The 17,293-nt window shown below is 50.3% G+C and overlaps 2 protein-coding genes across 3 annotated transcripts in view; one reads left to right on the forward strand and one right to left on the reverse strand.

Annotated features, from left to right (window-relative positions):
- The window catches only part of LPCAT3 (lysophosphatidylcholine acyltransferase 3), a 37,828-nt gene extending 26,635 nt beyond the window's left edge, over window positions 1–11,193 (forward strand). Inside the window, exons 2-13 of one of the 2 annotated variants that reach the window (XM_007170126.2) lie at window positions 4,824–4,931; window positions 5,450–5,556; window positions 6,050–6,143; window positions 6,290–6,327; window positions 6,718–6,896; window positions 7,625–7,733; window positions 8,383–8,469; window positions 8,562–8,728; window positions 9,940–10,087; window positions 10,163–10,321; window positions 10,429–10,557; window positions 10,787–11,193. In XM_007170126.2, coding sequence (XP_007170188.1) covers window positions 4,824–4,931; window positions 5,450–5,556; window positions 6,050–6,143; window positions 6,290–6,327; window positions 6,718–6,896; window positions 7,625–7,733; window positions 8,383–8,469; window positions 8,562–8,728; window positions 9,940–10,087; window positions 10,163–10,321; window positions 10,429–10,545 — 1,313 coding nt within the window. In that variant the 3' untranslated portion in view covers window positions 10,546–10,557; window positions 10,787–11,193. The remainder of the gene's footprint in view (window positions 1–4,823; window positions 4,932–5,449; window positions 5,557–6,049; window positions 6,144–6,289; window positions 6,328–6,717; window positions 6,897–7,624; window positions 7,734–8,382; window positions 8,470–8,561; window positions 8,729–9,939; window positions 10,088–10,162; window positions 10,322–10,428; window positions 10,558–10,786) is intronic. The other variant, XM_007170127.2, reaches the window with a different exon arrangement.
- Window positions 11,194–11,413: 220 nt separating this feature from the next.
- On the reverse strand, window positions 11,414–17,237 carry EMG1 (EMG1 N1-specific pseudouridine methyltransferase). Its single transcript, XM_007170125.2, has 6 exons — window positions 16,949–17,237; window positions 12,900–13,001; window positions 12,649–12,790; window positions 12,226–12,284; window positions 11,999–12,148; window positions 11,414–11,689 (listed from the first exon to the last, which is right to left on the reverse strand). The coding sequence occupies exons 1-6, from the start codon at window positions 17,114–17,116 to the stop codon at window positions 11,576–11,578; spliced, it is 735 nt and encodes a 244-aa protein (XP_007170187.1). The 5' UTR covers window positions 17,117–17,237; the 3' UTR covers window positions 11,414–11,575.
- Between the last annotated feature and the right edge of the window lie 56 nt (window positions 17,238–17,293).

The raw sequence follows: 17,293 nt of genomic DNA on the forward strand, positions 1-17,293 counted from the left end.
AGTTCTGTCTAGTTCCATCTTCTCCCTCACACCTGCCAAAACATGCACTATTTTCTTTTCGTCAGGGTCACATGAACTACTGCCTGATCGATCGGGGTCGTATCATATTCCCACAGAGCCCAGAAATAGCAATACGGGATGAGAGGCAAAGAAATTCATCAGACTTCAGTGAAAACAGCCCATTTCTGTTTCTTCAAATGGAACTTCAGAACCTTTAGGGTTAATGAGTAATTTCACAACTATCATAGTACAGAGAAGGAGCAGTTCCACAAGCAATGTCAGTTGATAGATCCGAGTTTCTGACTCAGATGGCACTTGGGCTTCAGTAAACACCCAGAGACAGGCTGGGGAAATCAGCTGGATAAATAGGCTCCATGTTGTGACTACCGGAACCCCTGAAGGGACCAAGTTCAGTGCATCCCAGCAATCTGCTGTAGGGTCACAGCATCGTGAATGCCCTTGATTCTGTTCTTGGAATGTTCCCATTCTAGTCAGGGATCCCTGGGTTTAGGGTGCAGGTTGGGTCTTCATCCTTCACCGGCTAATAAGTTTCTGCAGGGCCCTCCTTTAAACAAACAATCAAATAGAAGAAACAGTTAACAGTGTGGCGGCCAAACAAGCTCTTGAAAACCTCCAGACCAGGTTTATAAAGCCAATGGCCTGTTTGGTGCCACTAAAAGAAAAACAGCAACCCCCAGTCATGGAGCTCAGGATTTTATCTACAGGACCAGTAACACTGCTGCCCTGCCCAAGGGTTTAGGAAGGCAGAGCTTCTTAGCCCTGGCTGCACCTCAGAACCACTCAGACCTACTGGATCAGACTCTGCTGGGTGGGTGGACGGGTGAGGTGCTGCTTTTGTTGTCTTTTTAGAGATTATTCAGGTGACTGTAGCTGCTGTATCAAGCACTGGCTCCCACAAAGAAGCGCGGAGACTCAGAAGCGGCTCGTAGGACGACACCCTCCCCGCAGACGGCACATCCCTGAAGGGGTGGCCGGGCATCCAGGCTCCGGAACTGGCCGAGCTGAGCAGCAGCCGGGAGGAGGGTTCGGTGCTGACACGCTCGAAACCAGCTCCGGGTTGTCACAGCAACTCACCCAGCACAGCTCCTTCCTCCCCTTCGCAGCTTCGCTCCAGGCTCTGCTGTTCTCTGTCATGATCTTGACGTTCTTGGTAACCCGGCCTGCTGCATTCTTTTTCTTTTTCTGCCAGTTGCTCCATCTCTTTATCGTGCGTTTCCTGGTGCGCGATTAGACTTCACCTGCGTGGAACTCACCCACCTCCACTCCCCCCAAATACACCTGAAAACAGGAGAGAGCAAAAGGGCGTTGAGGGGCCAGAACAGCTGTTACCAGGCCTGGCACTAAGTCTGCAAGCAAGACACCAAGGCCCTTGCTCTTGTCTTAGATCTTTGTTTGTTTGTTTGTTTGTTTTACACCTTTAAAACAAAGTTAAGGCTTCTAAGGCCTGCAGTAAATTAGAAGGAGGGAAAGGGACTATTCTTGGCACTGAAAGCTCAAGAAGTGACTATAGATCCCTGAATAGCAAGGAAAGGGGCAGAAAAGTGTGAAAAATGGAGACAAGGACTCAGAATGCAGGACAGTGTGGGCCCTGTCAGGGTTCTCTACATCCCAAGAGGTCATAAAGCCGTCGTGCCTCTAGAGTAGTTATGACCCAGATTACCAAGAAAATGTCCAGTTATATTCAATTTAAGGAGGCAGAGTAATGTGTGTTGTGTTTTTTAATTTCGAGCATCCCAAATGATAAAGGGTTTTAGTGATTTCACTTGGTTAAAGGTTTTTAACCCTTTAAGTGCTTTAAGAGGTAAACTCTTAGCTGTCCAGAACTTATTTATGAGTACTCTAGGTAATTAAGATCTACTCTGTTTGTTCTTTCTGGTCCTTTATACCCCTATTCCTAAAACATTAAACATAAAAAGCAAAAGAGTTAAGACATTTGGGTGTTATTCTATATACTTTCTATTACCTGGCTCTGGTTCTTAGCAATACTGGCTGCTAATCCTGCCAAATTTCTGCCCACGTGGTATGTGTGAGACTTGTCCTATTTCTTTACTCGTTCATCTGACTGAAAGGGTCACAGTTTCCTCCCTCTCTTTGGCTAGCAGTCCTATATCACTTCATCTCAGATAGCTAGAAAATAAACCATTCCATGCCACCTCGTCCCTTATTCTGTGCTGCACAAGCAGAATACCTGGCATATAATAGGCATGTAATAAACATCTGTCAGATGAATGAGTGAGCATATGAGTCAGTAATCCACAGAATATCTACAAAATCAACTATTTGCATGAAGCTATAAATTTGGTAAAGAGCGTAGCCCATTATGAGAACAGCTTTCAAAAAACACCAGCAGGGGGCTTCCCTGGTGGCTCAGTGGTTGAGAGTCTGCCTGCCAATGCAGGGGATACGGGTTCGAGCCCTGGTCTGGGAGGATCCCACATGCCACGGAGCGACTAGGCCCGTGAGCCACAACAGTGAGAGGCCCGCACACTGCGATGAAGAGTGGCCCCCGCTTGCCGCAACTAGAGAAAGCCCTTGCACAGAAACGAAGACCCAACACAGCCAAAAATACATAAATAAATAAATAAAATTAAGAAAAAAAAAATAAGCAAAACAATATATATTAAAAAAAACAAAACAAAAAAAAAACACCAGCAGGGCTTCCCTAGTGGTGCAGTGGTTAAGAATCCGCCTGCCAATGCAGGGGACGTGGGTTCGAGCCCTGGTCCAAGAAGATCCCACATGCCGCGGAGCAACTATGCCAGTGCACCACAGCTACTGAGCCTGCGCTCTAGAGCCCGCGAGCCACAACTACTGAAGCCCACGTGCCACAACTACTGAAGCCCACACACCTAGAGCCCGTAGTCCGCAACAAGAGAAGCCACCACAATGAGAAGCCCGCGCACCGCAATGAAGAGTAGCCCCCGCTCGCCACAACTAGAGAAAGCCCATGCACAGCAATGAAGACCCAACACAGCCAAAAATAAATTAAAAAATAAAATAAATTTTAAAAAAAAAGAACACCAGCAAATCCTGGCACCAAGAAGATAAATGGTTGATACACTGTTGTGTGAAAAAACTAGGATACATGAGTACACAGGTTGTGATCATAAGTTAAAAAAAAAAAAGTTATGGGAAAAAAGACTAGAAGGACATAAGCTAATATATAACATGATTATCCATTTACTTATTCACTTAAATAATTGAGCACTTTATGTATGACACTCATCTACACCTTGCAGAGTTAACCAAACTCACAACTATATCGCCAACGATAAACTAACTGCAACTTATGATTGAAAAGTAAGGGGAATTCCCAGGGGGTCCAGTGGTATAGGACTCCAGGCTTTCACTGCTGAGGGCACAGGTTCGATCCCTGGTCAGGGAACTAAGATTCCCGCAAGCCACGTGGCCAAAATAAGAAAAAAAAAGTAAGGATTGCAGCAGCTGTAAACCATGACCAACTCAGAACACTAATTATGCAATGATAGACTGGGTAAAGTGTCCTTCCAAGAAACAGTAGGGATCCCAACTCTTTGCGCATGCGCTACTGCAGTAGGAAGGTTGCCAAGCACATCAGCCAGACTTCTTGATGGAACACTGAATGTGGGTCTGTAGTAAAACCAGGGAACATGCTAATTTTAGTTTAGGAATAACAAATGTTGTTGGCCCTTTTAATTCAGTAAGCAACCCTTGGCCGTGCATCATCAGTTCACGGCCCATCAGGAGATCCCCTGTAGTTCAGTCAAGCCCCGGGACCATACTTTAAATCACGGCTTGAGAAGACATTTTCCCAGTATACCTAGATGGATTTATAACTTGGTCGATGCCCATTATGTAAGGAGTATCTACATGTATCCTGTAACTGCTATGCAACTGTATATGCCGTCAGCAACCCCAGTTTGTAGCCGGGAATAATTTATATTTATCCTCTTTTTTTTTTTTTTTTTTAAGGGAACTCCTTTATTTATTTATTTATTTGTTTATTTTTGGCTGTGTTGGGTCTTCGTTTCTGTGCGAGGGCTTTCTCTAGTTGCGGCAAGTGGGGGCCACTCTTCATCGCGGTGCGCGGGCCTCTCACTACCGCGGCCTCTCTTGTTGCGGAGCACAGGCTCCAGACGCGCAGGTTCAGTAGTTGTGGCTCATGGGCCTAGTTGCTCCGCGGCATGTGGGATCTTCCCAGACCAGGGCTCGAACCCGTGTGCCCTGCATTGGCAGGCAGACTCTCAACCACTGCGCCACCAGGGAAGCCCTATATTTATCCTCTTAACAATCTGACTGAGGGACTTCCCCAGTGGTCCAGTGGTTAGGACTCCACGCTTCCCCTGCAGGGGGCATGGGTTCGATCCCTGGTCAGGGAACTAAGATCCCACATGCCAGGCAGCCAAAAAAAAAAAGAAAAGAAAAAATAATCTGACTGATAATACTCTGCTAGTGATGAAATTATTATAGATCATAAAGGTGTAAAATGGTGTTTCTGAGCATAGTCGGGCACCCTGAATCCCTTGTATCATTTCAGAAAAATGCAAGAGAAAATTCCTAGCAATATTTAATAAGCCGTAAATGAAACCTAGTCTTCAGACCCAGTTTGTATTGCCTCAATATGAAATATCTTCAGTTTTAAATTTGTATTTACAAAGAGACTTCTTTTGATAATTGGGGATGCTGTTATTGTCTTTGTAGACATCCGTATAATGCATGTTTCTTCCTCTCTGGGCTGAGTTTCATGCCAGATCAACTTCCAAAACAAACCTGGGAGGACCCCAGACACGAGTAACCCTCTTCTGCTCTTCCTCCCCCTCCAGGTTACCCCTTGGCTTTGTTTTATCGGCATTACCTTTTCTACAAGGACAGCTACCTCATCCATCTCTTCCACACCTTTACAGGCCTCTCAATTGCTTATTATAACTTTGGTGAGTGAACTGAGCACTGTGATTATGGGGAACCTGGGAAGGAACAGACCTGAACAAAATTTCCTGGAGAGAATTTGATGGAGAGGGGAGTTGTGATGCTCTGGTAGCAGAGGGTTTGTATGGGCAGGGACATAGCTTAACTTCTCCCTTCACAAACATTCCTCTCCCCGGTAAAAGCATGTTGAGAATGGTTACCCTTACCAGACACCATCAACAGAGAAGCACCAGTTTGTCTCTGCTGTGGCCGGCACTGGCCGACAGACCCAAGCGGTCCCCCAGGAGCATCCCTTAGGCCCAAAGTTCAGAAATACAGGAGCTCCCTGGCAGTCCTTTATATTTATACAGTTAATTTCCTTCCCTTCTTCCAAAACATGAGGCTATTAAAAAAGAAGAAAAATCCTAATACCAAAGTTTTTTATATATATATATATATATTCTCTTTGTGTTTAGAAGTCTCAGGAAGGGTGGGAATGCAGAAAAAAAAACAGGCAAAAATTTGCTCTCTCCTCCACATCCAGGAAACCAGCTCTACCACTCCCTGCTATGCGTCGTGCTTCAGTTCCTCATCCTCCGGCTGATGGGCCGCACCATCACTGCCGTCCTCACTACCTTTTGCTTCCAGATGGTAAACGTCTTTCCCTGGGCAGCTCAGGTCACAGCTGACAGCAGTTGGGGGCGGGGAGGATGGGGACTGCGGTGTAGAAGAAGCCGTGGACCGGGAGATCCGGTTTCTAATCCTTTCTCCCCACGACACTTGGCAGTGTGGCTCTGGGTCACTTTCCAGAAGCCCCAGGTGTTTCATCTGCAGGTTGCAGTGACGATGCTTCACCCGCCTCCAGGACGGGGTGCCGGCGGTCCTTTGCGTAGGACTGTGCCATTGGGGTGCTTTGAGTCTGACCAGATTAGCCCAGCCGTCCATGAGGGGAGTCACTTAAAGGCAAGGCAGAAAACCCACGTAGAATGAGCCACAGAGTGTAAGCATTGAGGACGTCTCTTCCCCTTTACAGGTTCAGTTTCTAGACCAGGAGAAAGGAAAAGTGAAAAGAATACATTGGATTTCAGAGCAGGGAGAAAATAAATCATAGCAACGGTAGAATAAATATTTGCCCCTCTCCTAGGCCTACCTTCTTGCCGGATACTATTATACAGCCACTGGCAACTACGATATCAAGTGGACGATGCCACATTGTGTCCTGACCTTGAAGCTGATCGGTGAGTGGTGGGGCCCTGCCTTCCCCTCTGACACCCAGGCTCCTCTCATCTGACCGTAAGCTTACCCCGGGCCCTGCCCCGTGCACTCCTGGCCATGTCCTGTGTCCCCTCCCTCCTCTCCACCCACACCTTCTCTCTCTGCTCAGGTCTCGCCATCGACTACTATGACGGAGGGAAAGATCAAGTAAGTACCCCTCCCTCCGCAGAGACATGAAGGAGTTTAACCAGAGGGAAGGAGGACGGCTGTTGTTATCCCCACGCCCTCATGCCCGCCCGTGTGATCGCCATTTCGGGCCACACTGATCAAGGACCGGCAAGTCTGATTGCCCGGGTCCAGGTCTTCTTCAGAGTCCAGAGATCAGGGCCAGCAAGGCACTGGGGATAGCAGCGGCAGCCGGCCTAGGCTGAGCTATGCCTGCACATGCGCATTACCCCCTGAAGCACCGGCTCTTCTCCGTACTGTCATCCCCTCAAAGAGGCTCTATGTGAAGAACCTGGATCAGTGGGGACAAGGGTGGGGAGCCGTCAGACTGGCTCTTGGGGTCCTGAACCATTCGTTCTCTTCTCGCCATAGAAATCCCTGTCCTCTGAGCAACAGAAATACGCCATACGCCATGTCCCTTCCCTGCTGGAGGTTGCTGGCTTCTCCTACTTCTATGGGGCCTTCTTGGTGGGGCCCCAGTTCTCAGTGAACCACTACATGAAGCTGGTGCAGGGACAGCTGACTGACCTACCAGGCAAGATACCAAACAGGTAACGGCCCCCTTCAGTAAGCACGTCTGCGTAGGCCTCTCGCCCGACACAAAGCCACTTCTCAAGTGACTTCCTGAAGGCTGGCCGGCTGCATTCTCTGGCCTGGCCCTGGCTCACGGCCTGTGATGGGCGCTCCGTGCCTGCTCGCTGCAGGAAGGGGGCCCTTTTCAGCTTGGGTCACTCCCGCCATCCCTCCCGACCCTGTAGTACAAACATTAAAAATTCACTTTTATGCCATAGGATTTTGCCTGAACCAGTCATGTCCCTGCCTTTAAAACTCACTTTCCCAGTTTAAAAAATACTGTTAAATATATCAAAATCTATATATATATAAATATATCTTACAGTAGAAGATCGATAAGTTACCAGGAAAATCCCTTTGCTGAGAACTTGTCCAGCCTGCATTTGAGCATCGATCCAGCCAGGAGAGGAGGGAGCAGATCCAAAACCGGTCCTTCCCCGTCTCTGCATCGGGCTTTCAGTCCCGATGTAGCCCGAGCACATGGGGGAGTCCTCGAGGTCCACGGGACCCCTGAGGGCGAGCACCCCAGATTCCCCGGCCCGCCCCCCGTTGCCCCACCCCTACCCCAGAAATCGCAGGGTCTGCACGCTCCATCCTCATGTCCAGCCCTAAGGCTGCGCTCACTCTGGGAAGCTGCTCCCTCGTGAAGGTCGGAGGGCGAAGGGAGGGGCCTCCGCCCGCGGTGACCCCGCTTGTTCCTTTCCAGCACCATACCTGCTCTCAGGCGCCTGAGTCTGGGCCTTATCTACCTAGTGGGCTACACCCTGCTCAGCCAGTACATCACAGAAGACTATCTCCTCACTGACGACTATGAAGTGAGTGCTTCCCAAACAGCAGCAGTGCGACTGCGCCAGAGATAGACAGTGGCCAGGCCAGGAGCCCGTAGATAGCCGAGAAGTGGGTAACACCACCTACAAACGCGTGTTGGTTTTGCTCTAGATCTGAGAGTTGGTGTCAATGCCAGCCGGGCCGGGACCCGTTCATCAGCCAGCACTGAACGACCTTCGCGGGCACAGGGCTGTGCCAGGTGCACTTCAGCACCCCTGACCTTCCCCCAGCGGCTCGAGCTCGCCCTCTTACAGCCAGGCGGCTCGAGCCCCCTCCGGCCCAGGCAGACCGGGCTCTAGGAGCTCAGGACCCGGGGAGGGGGAGTGCTGGCTCGGGCTCCGTCCCAGCTCTGGGGAGGTTGGTCTCCTTCAGCTGACGTCGAACGTGGATGTAAAAGTCCCCCAGCACTAGTGTCCCAGGTGCCCGGCTCTTTAGGAGAGGAGTTGAGGACAGCACTGTTTGAGGGCCTCTGCGAGGGCGCTCCCTGCTGGGCCCCCTTGGCCTGTTGCAAAGCAGTTAGGCAGACCGTCGGGGGGCACGGAGTAGTAGTCAGCCACACGTGTGAGGGCGGGGAGCACGGGGGGCCCTTCCTGGCCTGGCGGTGTCCCTAATGCCCATGCCTTCTCTCCTGTCAAGAACCACAGCTTCTGGTTCCGCTGCCTGTACATGCTGGTCTGGGGCAAGGTTGTGCTGTACAAATACGTCGCCTGTTGGCTGGTCACGGTAAGGAGAGAGGGCCCGGGGCCGCGGCGAGACGAGCTGCAGGCTGGGTAGGGCGCAGAGCAGCGGGGTCGCTTACGCCATGGCTCCCTCAGGAAGGCGTGTGCATCCTGACGGGGCTGGGCTTCCACGGCCTTGACGAGCTCGGGAGGGCCAAGTGGGACACCTGCGCCAACATGAAGGTGTGGCTCTTTGAGACAGACCCCCGCTTCACGGGCACCATCGCCTCTTTCAACATCAACACCAACGCCTGGGTGGCCCGGTAAGCGCCCAGCCGGGGAGGTCGCACGTCACTTCCTCCAGCTTTGCCCACTTCGGGGGGCCCCGCCCGTCAGCCACTCTCACACCCCAGCCACACCCACTTTTGTCCCCAACCCAACCCCCCCAAACCGTCCCTGTCATTTTTTTTTTGTTTTTTGTTTTTTGTTTTTGGCTGCATTGGGTCTTCGTTACTGCGCGCAGGCTTTCTCCACTTGCAGCGAGCAGGGGCTACTCTTCGTTGCGGTGCGCGGGCTTCTCATTGCAGTGGCTTCTCTTGTTGCGGAGCACGGGCTCTAGGTGCGCGGGCTTCAGTAGTTGTGGTGCACAGGCTCAGTAGTTGTGGCTCGCAGGGTCTAGAGTGCAGGCTCAGTAGTTGTGGCACACGGGCTTAGTTGCTCCACGGCATGTGGGATCTTCCCGGACCAGGGCTCGAACCCGCGTCCCCTGCATTGGCAGGCGGATTCTCAACCACTGCGCCACCAGGGAAGTCCCATCCCTGTAATTTTTGAAAGACAGAAACAAGGCATACATGGCCTTGAGTGCTGGGTTTTCACCCCACTTCTGCTGCTGGCCGCCATTACGTTCACAAACACTTCCTCAGTCCCACGACTGGGGGGACTGTCGGCAGCGTGGGTGCAGGGCCGGCCCCGCTCACCGCTGCAGCCTCAGCACCAGGCGCCTGGCAGGCCCTCCGCCATTACCCGTTGTACCAGGCGGGGCCCCAGCTGAGCCTTACGTCTATTTTCTGTCTAAACCACGACTCGTCAGCTTCACTGCCTTTCATTTTAAAGTGATCGGAGAGGCTTCCCTGGTGGCGCAGTGGTTAAGAATCCGCCTGCCAATGCAGGGGACACGGGTTCCAGCCCTGGTCCAGGAAGATCCCACATGCCGTGGAGCAACTAAGCCCGTGCGCCACAACTACTGAGCCTGCACTCTAGAGCCTGTGAGCCACAACTACTGAAGCCCGTGCACCCTAGAGCCCGTGCACCGCAACGAAGAGTAGCCCCCGCTCACTGCAACTAGAGAAAGCCCACGTGCAGCAACGAAGACCCAGTGCAGCCATAAATAAATAAATAAAGTGATCGGAGGGCACTGCCTCCCCTCCCCCAGGGGGCCCGGTGGGAGCAGCCGCCACCCCTGCACCCCTAAGGACTCCAAGAACCCAGAGGCAGGATGGATCTGAGTCTCATCCTTTCTCACCCTTCTCTCTAGTTACTTCTTCAAACGACTCAAGTTCCTTGGAAATAAACAACTATCCCAGGGCCTCTCACTGCTATTCTTGTCCCTCTGGCACGGCCTCCACTCAGGGTACCTGGTCTGCTTTCAGATGGAATTCCTCATTGTTATTGTGGAAAGACAGGTAAGCCTTAAGGGTGGTGGGTGAAAGGGGCCTGAGAAGGGGGAAGACGCTGAGCCCTCTCCGCTTCCTCCACAGGCTGCCAGCCTGATTCAAGACAGCCCAGCCCTGAGCAGCCTGGCCTCCGTCAGGGTCCTGCAGCCCCTCTACTATCTGGCGCAGCAGACCATCCACTGGCTCTTCATGGGTTACTCGATGACTGCCTTCTGCCTCTTCACGTGGGACAAGTGGCTGAAGGTACACAAGGGCCTGCCTGCCAGGAGGGGAGGGAGCCACTGAAAGCTCAGGCAGTGGGGCTGAATCCAGGCCCTCTGTCTACCGCGGTGGCCTGTATCCCTCCACAGGTGTATAAATCCGTCTATTTCCTTGGCCACGTCTTCTTCTTGAGTCTACTATTCATATTGCCTTATGTTCGCAAAGCAATGGTGCCGAGGAAAGAGAAGTTAAAGAAAATGGAATAATCTATTTCCCTGGTAAGATCCCTCCAGCTGAGCTGAAACGACCAGGTTACAGAAGAGAGCAACAGACCAGGGTGGGGGGTAGTACTGGAGACGCGGGGGGAACCTCGCGGGGCCTGGCTTCCGGGAACCACAGCATGGGGCACTGACTACCCGGAGGCGCGCCCGGAGGGAGCTGGAAGGGCTGCAGACCAGGGACGAGGAGGGCGAGGCCGACCTGCCTGCCCGCCTTCTCCCCTTGCAGGTGGCCCAGAGCAGGACTGGTGCAGAAACGACTCGCCTCCCTTCCCACAGCACTCCTTCGTCCCAGAGCACAGAGAACCAGAAGCCAGGGTGCGGGAAGACGGGGCTCCCCCAGCTGCGCCTCCGCTGCCGGCCACGCCTCCATCTGGGGCCAAAGGGGAGACTCTCGTGGGAGGAGTAGAGGGGTCCGTTGTCTCCCCTCTGGGCTCCCCCATGCACGTTGCCTTATCTCTCCCCCTCTAGCCAGGAATCTGTTGTGGTTTTCTTCCGCCAATTTACTATGATTGTATATGTGCCGCTACCTCCGCCCCCACCCCCATGGGGGGAGGGGAGGGGCACGGCCCCGCCTGCTCCACTTTTCTACCTAGGACTGTACCAGATAAAGTCACCTCAGTGTGTTGTTTTTCACTGCTAGCGCTCCTGGATGCTTTCTTTCAGACACAGCCCTCCACACCTCCATGGCTGAAATAATCAGGGCTCCCTCCTTTAGGGCACAAAGCCCACCTGCGAAGCCCAGGGCCAAACTGCAAACACTGTAACCTCATGTGTCTTCCTGAGGTCTGAGGGGTTACGCCAGGTCACACCATCAGAGGCTGCTGAGCTTAGGAATCCCCAAAGGACAACCAGGTTTGCAAGAACAATGTTTATAAGATACACAAATAGCAGGTGTATAGCCTGGACCCGCGCAAACCCCGGTCTCGGTGCAGGAAGGGGGTCTTGCAGCAGTCAACTGAGCACCGGGGCGGGGAAGCAATGTCCACAGTCTCTGTGTCAGGGCAGGGCGCTTCTGTCAAATGACCCCCCAGGCTTCTTCAAAGGCTGTGGTGAGCTTTGCACAGGTGAGGGCAGCAGAGAGGGGGTAGTTGCTGATGGACACCATCTTCTCTGTGTACTCCACGTCCACCTGGGGAGAGGGCAGTCAGTCAGCCGACTCTGTCACTCCGTCACACGTTCAGCCCTCGTCTAGGGCAGGAAAACTACCATTTCCCAGTGCTGTTTAATACCAGTGTGGGCAAAGGACGGAGACGGCCCTGGCTTTGACCACGACACATATGCCAGCATTCCTCAAAGGATGTGCCCTGGGGGCAGGAAATGGAAGCTTCACCTGCCCCCAACTTATAAGGACAAGGATCGTCAAAACGCTAAGTGCTCCTGGGATTCTGTCCTGAGCTTCCGCTCCGGGAAGAATCTGAGAGCTGAGCCCAGGCCTTACCCTGCCGTGGGCGAAGGCCCCCACCACAAAGACAACAGGGTCGCTGCTGGGCACCAGCTCCCGCACATCGCCGATGACCGGGACAGAAAAAGAAGTGCCGATTTTCATACACCCAACTGGGAAGTGACGTGACACTGGATTCTTAATCACCTAAAGGAAAACAGAGAAATCAGCCCCAGACACATTCCCAGAGCACTACCTCCAACCAGTAGCTGTCAACACCTCACCTTCAAGAGCTTCTGGGGGCCATCAGCTGCTCGAACGCTGAGTTTGTGTAAAAGCTGAACTAGGGCAGAAAAAAGAGTTCAGAGCTAGCCAGAGAGCCTGCCTCTTATGCCCAGTAATTTAACCAGGAAAAACCTTAGGTGAGCTAAGCTCCACGTGCCCTGCGTGTCTACACAACTGAAATGTCACGCACAAGCAGCTGTCAAGTACATCACTGGTTGTGTGGTGACAGGCCCCCTCCCTGCTCCTCAGCCAGGAACCCATGCACGCTGTACCCACTGTGCGTGGGAAGAAAGCGCAGACCCCCTGTTCTGGAATCAGCCACATGTGCCCCTCCCCCACTTAAAAATTCCACACTTAATATATCCCTTTGCCTCTTCCTTCATCACTACTGCCAAGTTTAAGTCCTAAGGCTTCTCTCTCACCCATGAGGCCACAAAAGCGGTCAAAGGTTCTGGGAATTCGAGTCTGGGGGTTCACTTCAATCAGCACATTCTTCTGCGTGTGGATATAAACCTGTAGCAGGCCAGCCCGGTTCAGGGGACTGTCCATCAGCATCAGTAAACTCTGAGGGAGGCAAAGACCAAGGCACGGTTAAGACTGAAGAGAAGTCGCACGCAGCTGCCTTACCTTCCGTACAGAGGCACGGGGGCCTGAGCTCTGTCCCTGGAGTTACCTGGTGAGCTATGTCTGGTCTCACTTCCCCAGGGTCCCGTCCGTTCTTCAGCAACATGGACTTATGCTTGTCACAGTTGAGCAGCTCATACGTCTTCCCCACCTGAAGAACAGGGAACAAGATCAAGAGCAACATAAGCTGCTTTCACCTGGAACAGCAGTTCTCAAAGGCGGTCCCTAAACCAGCAACATCTGGAAACTTGTTACACAGTCACATTCTCAGGTCCACCCCAGATCTACTAAATCAGACACACGGTGTGCAGCCCCAAAAGCCCTCCAGGGGATTACTGTGTGGCCACGTCCTCCCCCTCCAACCCCCATCCCATAACTGGTCTTGGAAGGAAAAGGGAGGAAGAGTGCAGCCTGTGATTCCACACGATCTAAACTGGATTGAATTTTTTTTTATTTATTTGTTTATTTTTGGCTGCGCTGGGTCTTCGTTGCTGTGCGTGGGTGTTCTCTAGTTGCGGTGAGCGGGGGCTGCTCTTCATTGCGGTGTGCCGGCTTCTCATTGCGGTGGCTTCTCTTGTTGGGAGCACGGGCTCTAGGCGCGTGGGCTTCAGTAGTTGTGGCGAGCGGGCTCTAGAGCGCAGGCTCAGTAGTTGTGGCGCATGGGCTTAGTTGCTCCGTGGCACATGGGATCTTCCGGGACCAGGGCTCGAACCCGTGTCCCCTGCGTTGGCAGGTGGATTCTCAACCACTGCGCCACCAGGGAAGTCCCTAAACTGGATTTAATTTTAAAACCTATGGGTATTAGGCAAAACCAGTGAGGGATTCTGGAACCAGGCAGAAGTGAGGTTAATGAGCAAGATTAAATGCTTGTTTATCACAAAAGCATTATGTATACACTGGGCAAAACATACACGGTCACTACCCTCAGTTTGCTTATAACAAACATGCACAAAGAGCTGCAAATCTGAGCAGGAAGAAATGTGAAAATTCTAATGAGGCAAGAGGTAGTTTAATCAAGGAACATTCTCATAAGTAAAACAAAGAGGGGTGGTTCCAGTTTTAAAGCATGTGAGCAACCGCTAAAAGAAACAATTGCAAATCAGAACCCTGAGGAGCATTATAGGGTGGTCAATAAAAAGTTTAAAAACATGGGCTTCCCTGGTGGCGCAGTGGTTGAGAATCTGCCTGCCAGTTCACGGGACACGGGTTCGAGCCCTGGTCTGGGAAGATCCCACATGCCGCGGAGCAACTAGGCCCGTGAGCCACAATTACTGAGCCTGTGTGTCTGGAGCCTGTGCTCTGCAACAAGAGGGGCCACGATAGTGAGAGGCCTGCGCACCGCGATGAAGAGTGGCCCCCGCTTGCCGCAACTAGAGAAAGCCCTCGCACAGAAACAAAGACCCAACACACCCATAAAATAAATAAGTAAATAAATAAGCAAATATGGGGAAAAAATAAAATAAACTTAAAAATAAAAATAAAAACATACCAGTAAGTACAAACACAGGTTTTGAAAAGGCCAAGTTTTTATGTATCAACACAACATTTGTATGTCTGGCAACATCTTGAGATATGACTCCAAAAAGTTTGGGGGGAGAGGCATATAGATTTTGAAATTAACTGAGTACCTGAAATAACAAGAATGTCACAGAGAGTAAAACAAAGGACCAAGAACTAAGTCCATGGGACACTCTTAGTTATAGAAGAAAAAGAACCTCCTGAATAGAAGAATCTAGTTTTGACCCATTAGTAAGTTATAACCAGGGTTTCGTTCTCTTAATGGAACAGAATAGAAAACATCAGAGTACTTCAAATGTAGTCATGGTAAGTAAAGGCTTACGAAACTTTCGGCTTCATATAGTTGAGTGTGCATACTGGCTCACGATGTAATTTTTTTTATTGTGGGCTGTGGTTAATAAGCTTGAAAACCACTAAGTAGAATAATCAGGGAATGAATACCATGTGTATTCTGTAATAGGCACTAGAGATACAAGAATTTTTAAAACCTTATTCTCTGTCCTCATTATAGCCTTCTAGTGGAAGAGACAAACTAAACAAGCACATGAGTATTTAATTCGAATTGTGATAAACATTACGAAGGAAAACTAAACGGTTCACTAAACGATTATGAGGACCTGATTTATACAAGGAAGGGAGTCATTTCTATGGGAAAGTAACATTTAACCTAATAACTGAAGAATGAGTAGCCTAATAGACTCAATAATTGTTAAATGAATAAACATTAAGTAAGAATTAATAAAGCAAAGAGTTGAGTAAAGGGTGCTTGCAGTTAAACAACATTATCTGCAATGACCTTAAGGTATAAGAGAACGTAGTGCTTTCAAAGAGCTTAAAGAAGGCCAGTGAGGCTGGAGTACAAAGAATAAATGGAGGGACTTCCCTGGTGGTGCAGTGGATGAGACCCTGTGCTCCCAACACAGGGGGCCCAGGTTCGATCCCTGGTCAGGGAACTAGATCCCACATGCATGCCGCAACTAAGAGTTAGCATGCCACAACTAAGGAGCCCTGGAGCCGCAACTAAGGAGCCCGCCTGCCCCAACTAAGACCCAGCACAACCAAATTAATTAATTAATTTTTTTAAAGGGGGGCGATATACGTATACACATAGCTGATTCACTTCATCGTACAGCAGAAACTAACACAACATTGTAAAGCAATTACACTCTAATAAAAAATAAACAATTTTTAAAAATTGAAAAAGAATAAACGGAGAGTGCAGGCCCAGGTGAGGCTTGCAGAAGCAAGAGGTATCAGCACAAGGAAGGCAAAAGCTAACAGTGTGGAAGATTTCAACCAGCTATGGAGTCCATCACCCTTGGAGTACCATTAATGACAACTGGCCTAATTTATTCCAGAGCATGCTCTAGGAACTTTCATTTGCCCACAACCTTTTCAGCTTCCTAATAAGTAACCTGAATCAAGAATAATAATAACAACTATTTCCAAGTGACAGAAATTATTCTAAACCCTTTCCACATATTAACTCCTTTAATCCTTCCAACAACCCAGTAAAATAGGTACTACTGTCATCCCCACAGATATGAAGAAATGAAGTGGTTAAGCGACACTCAGAATTAATAGCCTGGGAAGACAGCGGCAATGAAGTGAGAGATGAATATATGAACCTATAATTAGGTTAGAAATATCAATTATAGAAGAAAATGAAAGGAAACCTGATTAGATGGTCATTAAAAAAAAAAAAAGTTTTCTAAACTACAAGCTTAATAAAGTGCCATAGTGGTTGAGGAAGAAAAGATGGAAATGAATTGCACTCAGATTACTATGGCAATGTACTACTTTTAAAGCACTTTCATTACAGTTCCCCTGCAAAGTATTAACCCCCGCTTTACAAACTTGTTTTCTCAAAATCACACACTTGAAATAAGTGTAAGAACCAAGGTTAAAATCCGGGTCTGGCTTCTAAACCAGTGCTATTTCTTCTGGCCCTACTCACTGAACAAGTTTAGTTCTAAACAGTATGAGAAACAATATCAGAAAGAATGAGAACACTGCACAAATTTTTAAGACAGGGAACTGCCGGATTTGTTCGGGAGAAGAGCCAAATGATAAGTAGAAATAAAGATGTGAAAGTATTAATGACAATCTGGTCCAGGCAGTGTTTTGAAATGTACAGTAATATAAAGGAGAGTGACAGACACCTTTCAACGTATTAAAACATTAAGTCCTTACAAATGAAAGGGTGGGAAGACTGAGCTACAGTAACTACCTTTCCCCTCTGCCTAGTAAGCTTGTCTTGGGATGAAGCGGGACGACGCGATGGGCGAAACCCCTTCCCCTTAGACGACTTTGGGGTTGGGGATGGGGTTAGGGTTACCACAGAATCCTAGTAAATCAATCGGAAGCAAGCATGTGACGGCTGCAATGGGATTCAAGGGCAAAGAAAACGAGCACTGCCGACCCATGTTAAAGGAAGAGACAGTCGACTAGGCCACTCTTTCTCCAAAAGCATGTTTCACCTGTCTCCGCTTTCTCCATCCACTTTGAGCCCATCACCCTCACCCAACCCGGTCCCATCCTATCGATCTACTAGCTCTTTACCCCCTAGTCCGCAACTACCTTGACTGTCTCCAGACTGGCCCCTTCCAGCACCACAATGAGCCTACGGCCTCCGATCTTGCTTCCCGCCCCGAGTCGGGGCCGCTTGGGCGTCACAGCCTCCCAGTCTTCTTCCTGCTCCGCGGCGCGCCGCTCACGAGGTTGGAATCCACCACCGGGCGCTGCCATCTTGCAACCGGACCGGAAATTGTGTAACGTCCTTAAACTACAGCCTCGCGCTCGGCCCAATTGCAAGCCTCCTTCCGTCTGCCATTTTGAAAGTGGGCGCTCGGAAATGGCGACGGCTGGCTGCAGGTGCTCCCGAAGCGGCTCTGGGAGGGCAGGGTTCCAGAAAGGGGAGGGAAC

This window comes from Balaenoptera acutorostrata, chromosome 11 (assembly GCF_949987535.1).
Source record: "Balaenoptera acutorostrata chromosome 11, mBalAcu1.1, whole genome shotgun sequence".
Lineage (NCBI taxonomy): Eukaryota > Metazoa > Chordata > Mammalia > Artiodactyla > Balaenopteridae > Balaenoptera > Balaenoptera acutorostrata.

What these genes read in the sequence shown, in the direction of transcription:
- EMG1 (XM_007170125.2), bottom strand. Translation starts at nt 17,116, where the DNA reads ATGGCAGCGCCCGGTGGTGGATTCCAACCTCGTGAGCGGCGCGCCGCG. An exon ending in CCGCTTTTGTGGCCTCATGG is followed by an intron (nt 12,285 to 12,648) that starts GTGAGAGAGAAG and finishes TTTCTGCCCTAG; the next exon opens with TTCAGCTTTTACACAAACTC. An exon ending in GCCCCCAGAAGCTCTTGAAG is followed by an intron (nt 12,149 to 12,225) that starts GTGAGGTGTTGA and finishes GTTTTCCTTTAG; the next exon opens with GTGATTAAGAATCCAGTGTC.